This window comes from Penaeus monodon, chromosome 11 (assembly GCF_015228065.2).
Source record: "Penaeus monodon isolate SGIC_2016 chromosome 11, NSTDA_Pmon_1, whole genome shotgun sequence".
NCBI classification, from domain to species: domain Eukaryota; kingdom Metazoa; phylum Arthropoda; class Malacostraca; order Decapoda; family Penaeidae; genus Penaeus; species Penaeus monodon.
The window spans coordinates 28,517,174-28,534,131 of NC_051396.1; the positions used below are offsets into that span (position 1 = coordinate 28,517,174).

The 16,958-nt window shown below is 47.4% G+C and overlaps 1 protein-coding gene across 1 annotated transcript in view; it reads right to left on the bottom strand.

Annotated features, from left to right (window-relative positions):
- The window catches only part of LOC119578887 (brain tumor protein-like), a 51,814-nt gene that overhangs the window by 1,310 nt on the left and 33,546 nt on the right, over positions 1 to 16,958 (bottom strand). The window contains exons 2-4 of the mRNA XM_037926547.1: positions 8,356 to 8,497; positions 5,958 to 8,167; positions 1 to 5,724 (exon numbers count right to left, since the gene is read on the bottom strand). The exon at positions 1 to 5,724 is cut by the window's left edge and continues 1,310 nt beyond it. Of these exons, the coding sequence (XP_037782475.1) occupies positions 5,428 to 5,724; positions 5,958 to 8,167; positions 8,356 to 8,473 (2,625 nt within the window). The 5' untranslated portion in view covers positions 8,474 to 8,497 and the 3' untranslated portion in view covers positions 1 to 5,427. The remainder of the gene's footprint in view (positions 5,725 to 5,957; positions 8,168 to 8,355; positions 8,498 to 16,958) is intronic.

Here is a 16,958-nt window from a genome sequence, read left to right on the forward strand (position 1 = left end):
GAATATCCAAGCACTAGTGGGAGGGGAAACTCATTGAACAGGCAATAAAACATGATAAATGAAAGGATTTTCAGTAATAAATAACTTCCTAGAAGGAGCTTGGATCTGACAACATTTGAACAAATACATGTTAAGGTAAACATTGCTAAACAGTGAAAGGGATCAAGAAAAGGCATAAGACGGTCTGATCTTGCTAAGGGGCATGCAAGACCAAGGTTAGATATTAAAGATGAAAGTGGTTGGGGAGCATAACCTGGGTGTTTCAAAAGGCCTTATTACCTACTGCTAATTCATATCATGTTCAACTTTCGACTTGTCTCACAAGCAGCTATAAATATATACTTTTTAAAAATTTTCTTTAAACTTCTCTCAACAAATGTAATAATAGGTAACAGAGTATTTGGAATATTTGAGAATCAGTTTGGTGCTAGTCTGGTACTAGTCTCCTGATGTAGCTATCTGCAAGTCACTTCAGAAAGTTGAATGAAATTTGAAATAGCAATAAGTGATATTGCCTAGACAGTGCCAAGAGGACTGAGTGCCTCAAACACATCACCAAATAGTCCTGCAGCAAAGGTGCGTCTTAACACATCAACAATGAAGGTGGGCCAGGGGGGAGGTGTTTCTGTCCTCACTGATCAGGAGCTGGTGCTTCACTGTTCCCCAGCCTACATCTTGGAAGACCAACAACTCCAAGCAATCGATGCTTGGCCTCAGAGCACTTAGGGTGTGTTGTGGAGAGGACAGTATAAACTGGCAATGACTTAACAATTTTTAAATAAATAAATAAATAAATAAATAAAAAAGGAAAATCAACAAATGGTGCCAGAATAAAGTAGAGGGCACTAACCCTACTGTGCTGTCACTACTGGGTCAGCTAACACTCCCCGTGGCCCATCTTGCTACAATATCAGGGATAACAAGATGTTTAAAACAAGTCCAAGATTGATTCTGTAACAGCTCTTATATATCAAAATAAACTGAAACTTTTTGAACAACTGACAGACATGGCATATCTTTTCTTGTGTTAGACATGGTTATATGAATATATAATGCTTTACACACTACGGGACCATTTAAGTGGGTAACATGAGTTATGTATGACTGTAATTGACACACTTGGACCTTAAACAATATCAACATGGTTACAAACACAGATCTCTACAAAAGCTGCCGTAAACACTGTACACAGAGTAGTTACTGGCACCGCCCTGGCCTGTTATGGGGGGCGGCAGAGTCAGGACAAGCAGAGCAAACTTCCAGCGGTTAATATCATCACTGACAAAAGTCTCCCTGGCCAAAGTGACCCACTTTTAAGTACACATTTTGATTTCTAACACTTGGAAGAGGGGGACTTGCTCGTCCTGTCTCTGGGTTCTGGTCATGACACTTTTTCCTGATGCTTTGGACTAGGCACAATAATGATCAACTACTGCTTTGTGAACAGAAGAGGTTCATATAGCAAAAATAGCAACACACATCTGGTGGGCACTAGAGACTGGGCGATGGGTACAGCTCGAGGCGGTAGCGCACACCCACGCCCAGCCCAGGGCCCAATCTACAAGCAGCGCTACTACAAAAGTAACATGATACAAACAGATAGAAAAAACAGCAAAAATAGTGGAATGTTTCATCTCTGGTAAGTAGTCAACGCGTCAACAGCAGAGAACTGGGTTATGATACTCTTAACGTTAGTAGAAAAGCAGAGGGGCGCAGGGCGGGTCAAGACGGTGCAAGGCATAATACTGGTGGCCGCCCTACCCCCTCCGTCTGGGCCCGCGGGCTCACCAACCCACCGCCCGCCCACAAACTACACATTCTTTTGGACTGTAGAAAGGTGAAAAAATAGACTTTGGAACTCCTTTTTTTAAGTAGATACGAACGAAGTCATGCTTCAGAAAGGCCAATGGAAGTGGTGAAGAAATTATCAAACTTTGTTGTAGTGTCCCAATTTATCACTGGTGTATTGTGACGGAGAGGTGACAGATGAAATGTGGCTCTAGGCAGGGGTTGTGGCACCAAGGAAGGATAAACATTTGAAGAGTCAACAATTGGAATGTTGGCTGCAAAAATCAACAAATACCTTGTAGGTAATTTGCCAGGTAACTTTTGTGCGTCTGCCAGGAGGATTGTGGCATTTCATCTGGACCAACAGGGACAGTCCGAGAGTGAAAGACGAAGGGGAAGCCCCCTCAGTACTACACTAAGTCCGCCTTAACCTATGGGTTGTTGATCTACACAGCACAGCGAGCACTAACTAGAAGTGGCATGTAGCTGCCCAGCCACTCAGCCACATGTATCCTGGGACTTTCCATGCAACAAGCACACACACAGAGGTCAGCCTCCACACTCAAAAGAGGACACCAGCTCATTCACCAGGACTGCGGTGTGTGGAGGGCAGCCACGAGCCCCGCACCATTGATGCCTTATGCCACCAGGACTGGGCCCGGCAGACCCAGGCAGACTGGCTGGCCAGCCGGGCCCTGACTAGTCTACTGAGGGCCCCATACAGCTGGTGAGATCCATACAGCTGGTGGGATCCATACAGCTGGTGGGACCCAGACAGCTGGAGGGACCAGACAGCTCCACTAGCATCTACACAGTAGTATCAACAGGAGATATGTATTGTCCAAGCCATTCAGTGCTCCCTTGCAACACAGTGATTGGCTACGAGAATTTGAAAGGTAACATTTAATGCTTATGTGCTACCTAATACAGTTAACTAACTGGCGACAAACTGGTTACCGCCACTCCGAACACTGAAGTTGATTCATCATTCACTGTATTGGGAAAGCAAGCATTACCACAAAGGCCGTGTATGTGCTGTTAACACCTCTATTATGCCATACAGAGTGATGAGAAACAATTAAGTACGAGCCGGCACTTGACTAACAGCCCACGTCCATATGCCAGGCGTAGGATAACAACCAGGTACAAAGCAGACTGTTTCCTGCTCGCGACAAAAACAAGACAACAAATTATTTCCGCTCTACTACACAGGAAACCTTTTAACTTTTTAATCTTATCTGAGTAAATGGCTAGTACATCACAAAAACTAACTCCAGTGAATGAATAAACAGTTTCAACAGTTAAACAAGCTTACAATTTACCCAGCTTGGCACAACTCGTATGGCCAAATTCTGAACACGAAAAAACGAACAACCATTTTCATATCATAACAAAATGTGATTCTGCAGTTACATTCAATCTACATATCAAAGACCTGTTATTGGTTGCAGAAATTCACCAATTCTAAAAATCACTTGTGCCCTGTATCTGTTACCACAGTAACAAAAAACAATCATAGACTTTGTGCGGGGAATCTGCAACCAGCGGTCGGTTTTGGAGCGGACCCATTCCCGCATGAAGCAGAGGTGTGTGTGGCACAATCACAACACAGTCACGACCTTAAGGACTACAACACCGCACAACACTGGTAAGGCATGATCTCAGGGAAAGGTCACAAGTTGGTTTAGTTAATATCAGCCATCCTAGGCAGGGTTACAACAGGTTGAGCTTTGTATTACACTACTTGAAGCAGATACAAAAAAGGCAAGATAGGGAATAGTGATTACAACAATGGTACTCAATTTCTACCTAACATAGTGAGCTAGTCTAGATATATATCAACAGGTAAGGGCAATAAGGGCATATTAATCCGGCTGTTACCACACGGGTGCAGAACCCACAAGTCCAGCCCCGAAGGTGGACTCTAGGATGTGGCTGGCGGGCTGTGTGGTTAGAGTGCTTCATTACTACAAGGACAGAATTTGATTTCTGTTCTACATGTGTTTCAAGAGTTCAAGACAGTTGTTAAATTCATATTTCTAACTGTCAAATGTAGAAAACATCACCAAAGTTATATTATCACCTGTAATTTAGTTTGGCCCCCATTTTTCTTTAGTGTTTGTTGCTTCACAAAAATGACTTTCCTTGCATGTACAAAGATAAACATATCAGGCATTTGCTTCCTCTGACTTTGATTGTCACACTTGGGCTAAATTTATAAAAGCAAATCTGGGCAGGTTTAACATCTCTAGAAACACCATTAACTAATTTTGATATATATTCCTCAGCAAACAGTGTGAAAAGGGTATAACAAGTGAGTAGCAAACTTCTGGATGGCTCAACATGTAACTTGTCAATAGTATTGACTTTTTTTTTTCTTTCTTTTAAAATAAATAACGTCTCCATTCTGACCAACGGAATACTTGTAAAAAGGAACAAATTTTCCAGCCTTCCATAAAATGAAACTTAAAATCTTTTTCTTCTAAAAAAACAAAAGACCAGACTTCTTCCCGATAAATAAAACTGTTGGCTCCCGCCGAGCCATAGGACCGGCCGACTGGCCATCTTTCTGACTGACAGTGACAGACTAACTACATCCTGGCCTAACTTTGTTGTTAGCCCCTGAAATGGGGCACTGGCTGGCGGGTGGCCCCGGTAACAATATGCTAACCAGGGCCTTCTACTGCCCTGCCTCCATGCACATCTTGCCTGTAGCTCTCATGCACAATTCCTTACAACTAACAAATGCAATAGAACAATAATGGGTGAGTTGATCAGCTGCAGCTACAATATATAAAGAGCTACAGCTGAGAGATGCTACCACTAGAGGGCAGAGGAGGACCACTGGCACCCTGCTGATGCGTACAGTGGTGCTCCACTCCCAAACTTCAACACCTCAATAAATTACTGCACATAAATATGAAAAATAAAAGAAACTTAAACAAAACCAAAACAAAATACCATGAGCAGGCTATCCAAGAAACAAAACTTAATCCTTAATGGCACAACTTACGACTGTAGGTGCAACAAATAGAAAATTTTGAAATAAACTCTAAAACCAATTGAATAGTTATGTACATGACTATTGGCAGAGTTAGAAAAATTGAAAATAAAATAGAAAAACCTACTTCAACAAAAAATGCGAGTAAATGTAAAAGTGACTTGTATAAACAGGTATCTAAGCCCATTATATGGTAACTGCCTGATACCCAAGTACACTGGTAACTGGCCTCTTAGCCTATAAAGGAGGCCTCAGCCACTTTTTGACTAGGGGAGGGCAGACTTGGGCCTGGCATCTGCCCCTGGGAGTACAAACAACTGCAACCACCGTATTAAAAATAGACTATATGAAGGAACAGAGACAACACGGGAACCTTGCCTCTCACCCAGAGGAACAGCCTTCAACAGTGGCTGTTGAGGCTGACCTTGGCTTGGAGTGAGGGGTGAGGTCATCAGGAGAAGGTTAGTGTCCTGTCACTTGTGCCACACTTGTCACAGTGCCAAACAAGATTACAAGAAGTGTGCCTCTTTGGGCAGTATCAGCAGTCTTCATCTAACAATGCTGTACAGCTTCTCATGTTACAACCAAATTGGAAAGTGCACCACTGTGACTGTAGGCGAGATGAGGCAACCTCTGTCTCACATGTGGGGTGGCGGCACCTGCAGGTACCGGTAAACATACAGACGGTAATCTTTGGAGGCCAGGACCACTGATCCATCATCCATGAGTGCAACGTCAAAGCATTGGGCGTGCTTCACCTTGGACTCATACGCCGACACCAGCTGGCCATCCTGGGTGAAGAGTGTGAGGTTGAAGTTGTTGTGGTTGTCAGCAATCAGCACTTCACCTTGGCTATTGATGCCTACACCAATTGGGTAGTTGGTGATACCCTCGCCACCAATTTGACGGAGGTACTGTCCTTCATAGTTGAACACCTGAAAATAAAATATATCAATATATGGCATTACATTTTTACCATGTTATAATGTGATGATTATTATTTTAACTTAATCCTGTGAACACAACTATATCACAAGTTGGAAGAAATTACCCTTTTTCTCTCTCCTACTGCATCTACTATCAAATACATTATTATAAAGGAAATATTTATGATTTTTTTTCTTTGGATCTTGCTCATGCAATTAAAAGGCACACAATGAAGAATTACCTTGACACAATGAGCTCTGTTGTCAGAGATGAAGATTTCTTGTTTGTCATTCACCACCACACCATTGGGGAATTCCAAGTGGTTGGGGCAATTGAACTGATGTAGCACTGTACCAAACTGGTCGAAGATGATGACCCTCATTACTTTGCACTCCACAACAATGATGCGTCCTTTGTGATCAACAGTTACACCACGTGGGTAGCATAAAGTGTTGGCTCCAAACTTCCTTACAAACTGTCCATACTGATTATAGATCTGTATCTGATGGGTTGGAGATCGTTCAGTCACAATGATGTCACCGCTGGTGCGTACCACAGCCACCCTATTTGGGTAGAGCAACTGGCCATCGCGTTTCCCACACTCTCCAAACTGGAATTTGAAACGTCCTTCTTTGTCAAAGATCTGGATTCTGTGGTTGTTGGTATCTGCTACAATGATGTCATTCTGGGCATTGACAGCAACACCACTTGGTTCAGTAAACTGGCCCTCAAGAACACCAAACTCTCCAAACTTGCAGTGATAGATCATCTTCTGGCGCTTGATCTGTGATCGTGGTGGGAATATGGAACAGGACAGTAGCTTGTGGGAGAGATCGTGAAGAACTGGATCTGGTGCAGTAACTCCATTCACCTGTTCCTGGTTGAACACACCTTCTCCACCACAGCTCCACTTCTCATAGGATGTGAGCCCATTTAGGTTGAGATCTCCAAGACTTGTAGAGAATGGGCCCATGGACTGTGAGGAGCTGAATCTCTTGGACAGTAAATTTGACAGTTGACTGTTGCTATATGGACGCTCCAGCATTCCATTCAAATTGCCATTCATGGTGCTGTTTAATCCACTGGTAAGCCCATTAGCAAGTCCATTTGTTAAACCATTGGCAAGGCCATTAGTGAGACTATGAGATAATCCTGAACTTAAACTATTTGCAAGACTTGTGGACAGCCCATTGGCTAACTGCCCATTAGAAATTTGCCCATTTGCCAAGTTCTGTGTGCTGACCAATTGCTGGGCATTGATACTTCCAGTTAAACCATTGGCTAATGTTGTATTGAGTCCTGACAAGCCATTCAGGCAACTGTTAATTGTGTTCATACTACTGACAGAGACGGAGTTGGAAGAGTTGGGTCGTGCAATGGGTGGCAACTTGGTTGGCCCAACTTGGATATCAGAGGCTGACCGAATATAGCCAAATGTGTTCCTCACTCCCACTTGAATGGCAGGGAAATTGCTCACAAATTCAAGGTCACTGACATTTTGCATACCGAGGTCAAAGTTTTTGCCCATCTGCTCTGCCAGCTTTCCTTCAATGAGCTTTCGGAACATGAGCAACTCAGTGGTATTTGCATACTTCCTCAATTTTTCAATGAAATCACAAGTGGATAACAGTTTTTCCACACTCTCCTGTGCCTTCTGAGCAAACACAGAGAGGGAGACTTGTTTGGCATGGTAAAGCGAGTCCAGCTCTCGCAACAATTCTGTCTTACGTTCTTCTACCATAGTTGTGTAGAAGTTGAAAGTATCATGAATCTCTGACTGTGCCTTCTCATACTGTTGCTGGAGGCGTGTTGATGAACCTTCAACAGATTTGACACAAGTACGGAGATCTGCAGCCCGGGACCGCCCGTCTTCCATGGCATGGCAAATCTGATCCAAATGGCGGGGCGCTGCATCATTCAGACCCTCCAACTCATGAATACCTTTGGGGTGGTCCATCATGATGCAATCATTGCAAACTGGTGAACTACAAGTGATACAGAAATACTTGAGAGGCTCTCCTTTGTGACGTATGCAGGTGACTGGACGCTCATCCCTCTGGGCTAGTTCTGCCAGTGTTACCACACGGTGTCCTTCAAAACAATGCATATACTGGTGGGCCATGACACAGTGTGGGCAGAGAAGCTTTGCGCAGTCCAAACAACGTGCAACAGCTGCTACGTCACGACTCTTGCAGGCTGTGCAAGAAGCAGGCTCATCCACTGGCGTTTCCAAAAGGCGATGGAGAGCGTAGTCTGGCAGTAGGAGTGGTGGGGGAACTGTCGTTACAGCTTGGCACTGAGGGCACACCAAGCGGTCTCCTCCATCACAAACTTTCTCTAAGCACCCAAGGCAGAAGATGTGCAGGCAGGAGAGAACTCGTGGCATAACATAAGTGTCATTGCAGAGCCCACACACAGTTGCCACTGGGGAGCTGCGGCCAACTATGGATCCTGTAATCAGAAAAGCAATCTTACTATTTACTGTGAAACCTGATACTATAACAACTAAATGAGCCTTCCTTTCAATTGATTCAATATAAAAATTTACCATAGCATTCCTAACACTAGCACCAAAGACAATGCGCCAAGTTATGCAAAGAAATGGATCACTTTGGGTTACTGAAAACAAACCAACTTACCTGTGGTGGATGCAGGAGGTGAGTTCTCAAGGGAGCGTGGTGGATCCGAGTCTATCAGGGACCCCAGGGGCGTCCCTGAGAGGGATTCCAGCGATGGCGTGGGGGATCCTACAGACATCCTCGCCCCTCACCCAAACACAACCTGAAAGAAGTTGCTCATTAAAAAAAGTGTCTTTACAAAATAAAAAGAAAAATCTAAAAAATGTTGAAGAAAAGAAATATATTATTTCTATGCTTCCCAGAATACTGACAAATAAGCTAACCAAGAATTTTCATTTATCTTCTACTTTACAGAACCAACATAAATCATCTGCCAAAACTAATTAAAGACGCGTAATTAAATGTGGTAGCACATTGCGAGAAGAACTCGAACGCCTGCGCGGTGGGGAAGGCGAGGGGAGACAGCGCCGCGGGGCAAGGGAGGGGGAGGAGGAGGGGAGGGGGAAAGGAAGGAGGGGGTGAGCAAGTGAGGGAGGGGAGGGGAGACCGTAGCCTCCATCGTCATACAATATTTACAACATGACCTTTCTCCCCTGCCACTCTCCTTCTCCCTCTCCCTCCCTTTCTATGCATTAGGTGTAGTACAGTGAAACAGAAGCGATATTTCAGAACACATTCTCACTGACATTGCTCTCTTTTCTCCATACCGGGAACCGGATGTAATAATTTAATAAAAGCCACCCCCTCTTTATTCATTCCGACCTTTTCCTTTTCCACTGTCCCCCCCCCCCCCCTGCTCCGGCAGTCAGTAATGTGTGTGCGGGAGTCCAGTCTCAGCCTTCCCCTCACCCTCCATTCACCCCCTCCCCCCTCTTCTGGTGGCCAGGTTGGCGAGGGCAGACTCGGTCATCGACCCTTCGGGCTGTGCCGACTAAGCCAAACATACAAACCTAAAAACTAAACCCTGGTATACATGTTACATACACATCTTGGGGTACCCAATGCACCACTTACGTCATAAAATAGTTCTACTATATAATAAACCTTCACTGAAAGAATATATATTTTTTTTATTACCCTCACCCTAACCATTCATTGCAACTGGCGCGCACCTCAAGTGCCTCTCCTTTACAGACCTTCTCGAGAGCTCTACCTGCGCCACACGAAAACACAACATGCCTTGCTACTTGAGCATTCGTTCCGCTGCACATCCCCGATCAGCTGTCGCGTCCTGGTTCTCCCCGCTGACACAGCACTCGCGGATCTACCCTCCGGGGGCTCTCAAGGTCGCACGGAAATCGGCAAAGCCTTCCGCTCCCCACTCCCGGAGCGGTCTGCCTGCCTCTTTCCCTTGCCTTTGCATCTCGGCCGAACCCTGACATCTTGAGAGGTGCCGATGTTTACGGATCACGAGAAGTCTTGGGTATCAGGGCACTCCTCAATTTTTATTTTATTTTTTTTAATATTTCCCTAGTAATTTATAACTGGGCTGTTAAAACCCTGTTTAATCATTTGGATGGCGACAGTCTCATAGGCGGGGGGAATGACGCACGTTCCTTGTCCTGTTGAAACCGGAAGTTGTTTGACCGGTTTATATAAATATAAAGGTTATTCTGACGTATCGGCATTGTTTTCTGAATTACGTCGCCGCCTCACTTCGAAGGTCAATTTTCACGGTGTTCTTCTATCCTGGGAATCGATCTCCAGGCAGGGAAGTTAACACTCAAACATTTACATTCAGTGCAACGAATGGCTATAAACAATGACGTCCCATTCCCCCCCCAAGAAATTTACATATTACACTGGCCAAATCTAATATCTTTTTTTCGACGAAACTTCCCGTGAGGCAGCTGGTTCCCCGATTCACGTGTTGCGTGTAAACAAATGGCTGCCCGCACCGCACCAGTACAGATAAACTACCTTTTTACCTCTTTTTTTTGCCTTCCCTTTTTAAACGTTACCACCAAAACGAAGTTCAACGACACTGCTAAATAAACATATCTCTGGCCTGTGTAGGGTTGCTCCGCTTTTCACGATCACCAAAATATACAAAGGGTGGGGGTGAAAAGAAAAGGAAAGTACAAGCTTCGGAGAAGGGTGGGGATGAACTAGACGGGAGGGGGGGGGGTAGCCGCCAGGGAACGAGAAGAGCAAGGGCGGTACGACGTAGAGAGAGTGAGAGAGAGGGAGAGAGGGGAGAGGGAGAAAGAGGAGGGATGCTGACGTCACGAGTTGGAAAGCGGGATTGGGAGTGGAAGGGGCGGGTGCGTCATCGTGTTTCTGGAACTGCTCTATCGCAACGGACACTGCTAGGGTACGACCAAACACGCGAAATGTTCACACGGCGCCCTCGCCCCTCTACTGTCCCCTCTTCAAGGAGCGACGCGATCCATCATACAAATGAGCCACGATACAGCAAAAGAGCTCGTTGTGCACCCTCGGCAGACAAGGATAAAATGGTTCCGCGGGACAGGCATAAACAGTGTCAACAACACACGACGCTTCTGTTCATTAGCAAAAAAACAAAAAACAAAAACACACACGCACTAAATTCAAGCGTCGTCGATCAACAGGTTGAGGAGGAACTTTCGCTGCGAAGACAATTGCCTACTTTGAGGTGGCCGTCAAATTCTGGCCGTGCGCGTGACGCCACGACAGACGCCGCCCATACCCTGTTGACCGCTTCCTTTGCCATTATACATTCTCGAAAGTTTTGTTTAAAAAAATATATATACATAAATGAACCATATCAAACTTATTTCCCCGTTTCTTCACCCTACCTTCTTCCAGTCTCCCTTTCTATTCCCACTGTAATATTCTCCCTCTCTTTCCTATCCCCACTATCCTCGTCCAACCCCCCTCTCCTATTCTCTCTCATCGTACCGTACCCAAGTCGAGCGGCGCCGGGCGGTGGCGTGGGGATTGGAGATGGGGGTGGGCGTACCTTGGCGTCACGAGACGGTCTCAGAGAAGGAGCGGAAGAGAGGGCCAGAAGGGGAGGGAGCGAGGCGGCGGAGAGCGCGCCGAGCTCTCAAGGTGAGAGGAGACAAACACAGAGAAGGAGGAACGTGAAAAGAGAGGGAGGGAGGGAAGAGGAGAAAGTGAGAGCGAGAGCAGGGGGGAGGGGGAGGGGAAACACTGACAAAGAGCAAGAAGCTTAAAAAAAAGATGAGGAACAGGAAAGAAAAGTAAAAAGAAAGGACGAAGGAAGGGAAAAAAACACCCTCAGAGGTATAACAAGCTCTTGGTAAGACCATTAGTGGACAAGGAAACTCCACGGCCAGTTTGTCTTGACCGGAAAGCACCACCTGTTAAAGAGGAACCTCCAGGAGCCAAGCGTTCGCCTCTCATTTAGTCCGTATAAAGCCTTCAAATGTGGCGAGGAGACGGAGTCGCCGGTCGATAGCCAGAAAGAACATCAAGGAAACAAAGAAAAAAAAAAAAAGAAAGATAAAGAAAGGGAAAACGAAAGAAAGAAACGGATGGAAAATGCGATAAAAAGGCGAGATTAGCTACAGCAGCTCCACTGGAGAATGACCCAGGCGTTTCGTCTGGCGTGTTTGTTGTGGCGGGATGCCGTCTGGTGTCTGCGGGGGCTGGGGAGGGGGTTGGGGGTTGGGGGTATTGTTCAACTTGGTGTAGCACGTCGTTCAGATACTGGTGGTGCACGGGGCCGCTTCGTGGCTTGAACATTTGGATTCTAGACCATATGCAGTGCAGTATTTCATGCTCCTCGGATCTTCCCTGCGTCTGAGAGGGGAAGAAATGGGCGAGGAGACCCTATGCGAAGAGTGGGACAGAGGAAGAGACGGAGATCACAGATGTTACCTAAATAATAAAACAACCGAGGCTCTGAGGGGGATCTATTGAGAGAGCGAGAAAATACCAACAGGTTTACACCCAACTACAAACACATCAAGACCCCCCCCCCCACAGCGTGACGCCCTCCGGCCACCTCCCTCCGTCGGGCGCGTCACTCGTCAGGGCGCGCGGGGTCTCCTTCGCCGCGCTGCCACACTCAAAACATCCGGTAGAAGACGGGAAGGCGCGATAAAACGGCCCCGCTCACCTCGCCCCAACTCCGGGAGTAGAATGCACGTAACTCAGGGCACGAAGCGCAAGGCGATCGCGGCGTGCAACCATGAATGACTCGCATATGCAGTGCGAAAGGGGTCGTCATTCATGGCCGGGCTATAAATACACGATACACGAGCATGACCGCCCATTACGAGTCTCATCCTTTGGTAAGGTTGTCGCTTCGGATTTCCAAACGCAACCCTTGCAGTGGTTTTGCGCAAAGAGCCTGGGGTTTAACGTTATTTCTGCTGCCACGAATGCAAGACTAAAAATAATGCGCACCTTGCAAGTAAACATACATAAAATAAATAATCATATAAATAGATAGACCAGACATGTCGAATCTCCTATCTCTAGGCTAACATATGACGCAATCGCAATCTGATTTCAATATAAAGTCAAGTCCGAGTCTCCATCCACAACAACACAGCAATTACGTGAAGAAAAGCGAAGGGGGGGGGGAGAAAAAGGATTAAAAAAAAAAAAAAAAAAAAAAAAAAAAAAAACAGAATTAAATCTGTCGAGGTCAGCAGCGGAGATGAGATGGCGGCACAGCTGTCTGTATCAGCATCATCGCTAGTTAGGGAAGAGGCTGAGAGAAAGAGGGAAGAGGGGGGGGGGGGTCGTATGCCATCTTGTGACGTCATCGCCTCGCACGTCATCTGGCCGCGTGACACAGCACATCTTGGCGCGACGTGACTGGGCATGACAAGTAAACCGCAACTCCTTTCTCCGTGTCATGACTGGGACATGACCTGTTCGCCCGTACACTTGTCCACGTGTTTACAAGCGCATGGCACCCAAGTAATAGGTGAGGGTGGGGAGGGGGGGTGCAAAAGGGTCGAAGGTCACACCCCGACTCGTTTCGCGAAATAATCTTCACGAGCAGGTGGCCCACGAAACTTGCCGAGTCGACCTACGCTGCCTCTTGCTACGCTGCTGCCTCGACCGCCCTGAAACCACCCCTTCAAAACGCATTCGCCGCACTCCGTCCCTGCCCAACTTCCGGCCCCAAAATCTTGGCACTGCGCGGCACCAGAGCCACTCACTCCCACTGTCACCAACATCAACAGGAAACACACACACCACGTGTACAAGCGGAAATAAAAATCTTTCGCTACGAACTGATGCTTAACATTCAAATAGGTCCGGGTGCAACGTGGGGCGTGGCACTAGCCGAAGCTGCAGTCCGCCGGTGCAACTCCCTTTTCGAGAAGAAAAAAATCCTGAATAAAAAGACCTGTCATGACAATCACCACAAAAGAGATGAATGGGAGAAAAGGGGGGGGGAGGAGGTTGAGAAAAGAGGGAGAAAAAAAGAAAGGATGATGGAAAAAAGAGGGAAGAAGTGAGAGAGAGAGAGAGAGAGAGAGAGAGAGAGAGAGAGAGAGAGAGAGAGAGAGAGAGAGAGAGAGAGAGAGAGAGAGAGAGAGAGAGAGAAGGGGCCAAGATATGAAGTTATAAAGGAAAAGATGAAAAAAGTAGGATGGGTAGACTGGAGAAGACTCGTCGGCAAATATCGTCGAGGACTTCACAAACTCAAAACAAGAGTTGGCGTTCTTCCAAATCTAAAAGCGCCCGGCCACCACCCCTTCCCCCTTCCCCTTCCACTACCCTACCCCACCCCACCCCTTCCCTTCTGCACCCTTTCCTCCCCTTCCCCTTCACCCCCCCCACCACAACCACCACATGCCCCCCCCCCCCCCTTCACCCCCGATCAGCCTGATATGCCCCCGCCCAAAATACTGGGAGGCGAATAAGAAGGAAAAGAAAAATAAGGAGTTGGGAAACATGGGAGAGGGAGGAGCACACGCAAAGGTGGTGAAAAGTACGAAAAAAAAGTGAAAGAAGGAATAGACAAACAGGGGTGGAACGCCGAGAATGGGGGGAAACAGAAAAATAAGAAATTAACAGATGGCCGAGTAGGAAACCCAAAGGAAGAGGGCGAAAAAAGGATGAAGGAGAGGGAACGAGAGGAATGGATGGATGGGGGGAGGGGGGAGAGAGAGAGAGAGAGAGAGAGAGAGAGAGAGAGAGAGAGAGAGAGAGAGAGAGAGAGAGAGAGAGAGAGAGAGAGAGAGAGAGAGAGAGAGAGAGAGAGAGAGAGAGAGAGAGAGAGAGAGAGAGAGAGAGAGAGAGAGAGAGAGAGAGAGAGAGAGAGAGAGAGAGAGAGAGAGCTCTCTGGGTGGGCGGGCACTGATATATTTATACATCCGGGCCATCAAAACTTGCTCAGTCACAAAGAGGAGAGGCGATGGAGAAAGCGAAGAGAAAAAGAGGGAGAGAGAGACAGAGAAGGGTGAGCAGACGCACCAGACTCCCAATAGGCTTATCTGTGCGGGACTGCAGGGGGAGAGGGGAGAGGGGGGAGGGGGAGGGGGAAGGGGTCACAGGGGCCTTTGCCAGGTACACAGTTTGGGTCTCGGCAACGACTTTGTTCATATTTCCTCTACTCGCTCTGTTTCACTCTCTCTCTCTCTATCCCCCCCTCTCTCTATCCGCCCACATTATCAACAGGATCAACACTATCGCTTGGTCCCCTACGTCATTATCAGATATCAACGACATAAATACAATTATCTGACTAATGTCAAGACACACACAGGGTGCCACCTCTCCAATCTCGAATTCCGATTCTCAAATTCTCTCTCCTTCCCACTCTCTTTCCAATCTCCCTTCCCTTCGTATGACCTGCCTCTCCATCTACGCCATTCCCCCTCGTTCAAACTGCGTTCCCTGGTGAAGGAGGGGAGAGAGGGGAGCGGCGGCGGAAGAGGCAGAGGGAGAAAAGCGAGCGGCGAGGGGAAGGGTGGACCAACCAAGGTCAAGGCCCTCTTCTCCCCTCGGTCTCTCGCTCTCGCTCCCTCCCTCCTCTCTCTTTCTCATTCGTCTTCTCCCTGCCTCTCTCCTTCGTTTTCTCCCTCTTCTTTTCTCTTCTTACTCGCTCATCCACTTTATGCTCTTGTAATCTCCCCTCTCTTTTTCCTCTTTCGCACTTCCTCTTTTCACCCACTCCTTCCTTCCTCCCTCCCTCCCTCTCTTTTTTTTCCTCTATCTCTCTCTCCCCATCATCTATTCTGAGGCCTACAGTGAGGAAAGGGAGGGGAAGGGAGGGGAAGAGAAGGGAGGATGCCATCACAACACCGAGGGGACCTGCGTTATTGATCACGGGGCAACTCCGCTCGCACTCACCAAAAAGTACCTACGCCGTCTATCGCTATCAAGGTGTGCTTTCCATCGCGGTGCTGCTGCCACACTACAAAGGCGGCAGGCATACGCGAGGCAAGACACGTATGCATGTATTGATGCTCAGGAACACGTGTTTGCGTGCGTTTGCGGGTGTGTATTTGTACAGTATGTAAATCTAAAGTACGTATATGTGTTTGTGTACGTGGGGATAGAAGGAAGGAAGGGAGGGAGGGAGGGAGGGAGGGAGGGAGGGAGGGAGGGAGGGAGGGAGGGAGGGAGAGAGGGAGGGAGGGAGAGAGAGAGAGAGAGAGAGAGAGAGAGAGAGAGAGAGGAGAGAGAGAGAGAGAGAGAGAGAGAGAGAAAGAGAGAGAGCGAGAGAGCGCCAACACGCGTGTTTGGTAACTGCTTCCCATTTTGGCGCCAGTCGCTCACACCACGCGGAAACTTGACTGATCGATACACACAGGTTGCAGAATGGGGAGTCGGCACGGACGCACGCACACACGCATGCATGCACACGCACAAACACACAAAACATTAATCAAAATTATAAAACACAAGCAAGCCGAAATCGAAACATCGTGAAGGTTAATCTCATTCTCTCATATTTTACATCAATCACTACCAGATGTAAACATGCCTCACGAAACATACACATGGGCACACAAACAGATGGAGACCGCGAGGGAAAGAAGGGGAATAGGAGGGAGGTAGCGAGAGGAGGGGATGAGGAGAAAGGAGAGGAGAGAAGATAAAATGGAGGAGAAAGGAATTACTTAGAGGAAAAGAAGGGCGAGGAGGAAAGGGGGGCCAACAAGGGGAAAACGATAACCAAAAAATAATAGAGCAAAATGGAAAGAGGGAAGTAGGGAGGGGCAGGTAAGCCAAAGTGTACAGAGAAAGGAGGAAAAAAAAAAAAAAAATAAAAAGTAGAGGGAGACATTAAAAGAAAGCGAGGAAAGCGAGTGCCAAAAGTACTCGTACGACACTCGAAAGGGAAATGGGGAGCGCAAACAAATTGAAGCACCGGAGGGGATCAAGGGGGAAGGCGAGGGGGGGAGGCGAAGGGAGAGAAGGGGGAAGGGGGGAAGGGGGGAAGGAGGAGGAGGAGGAGGAGGAGGAGGAGGAGGAGGAGGAGGAGGAGGAGGGAGAGGTAGGAGGAGGAGGAAAAAGAGGAAAATGCAGACAGGGGGCCAGAGCGAGGCGTCCCCGTGTCCGTCTCGCTGTGACTAGCGTGTCTGGGAGAAGAGGGGCGGGTCCAGAGACTACTACTGCTGGTCGTGGCGGCAGAGGCGGAATAGAAATGTTTACAAGTGGTTGGGTAAGAGGGAGGGGAGGGAGGAAGGAGAAAGGGGATAGATAGGGAAAGAGAGAGAGAGAGAGAGGAAAGAAAGAAG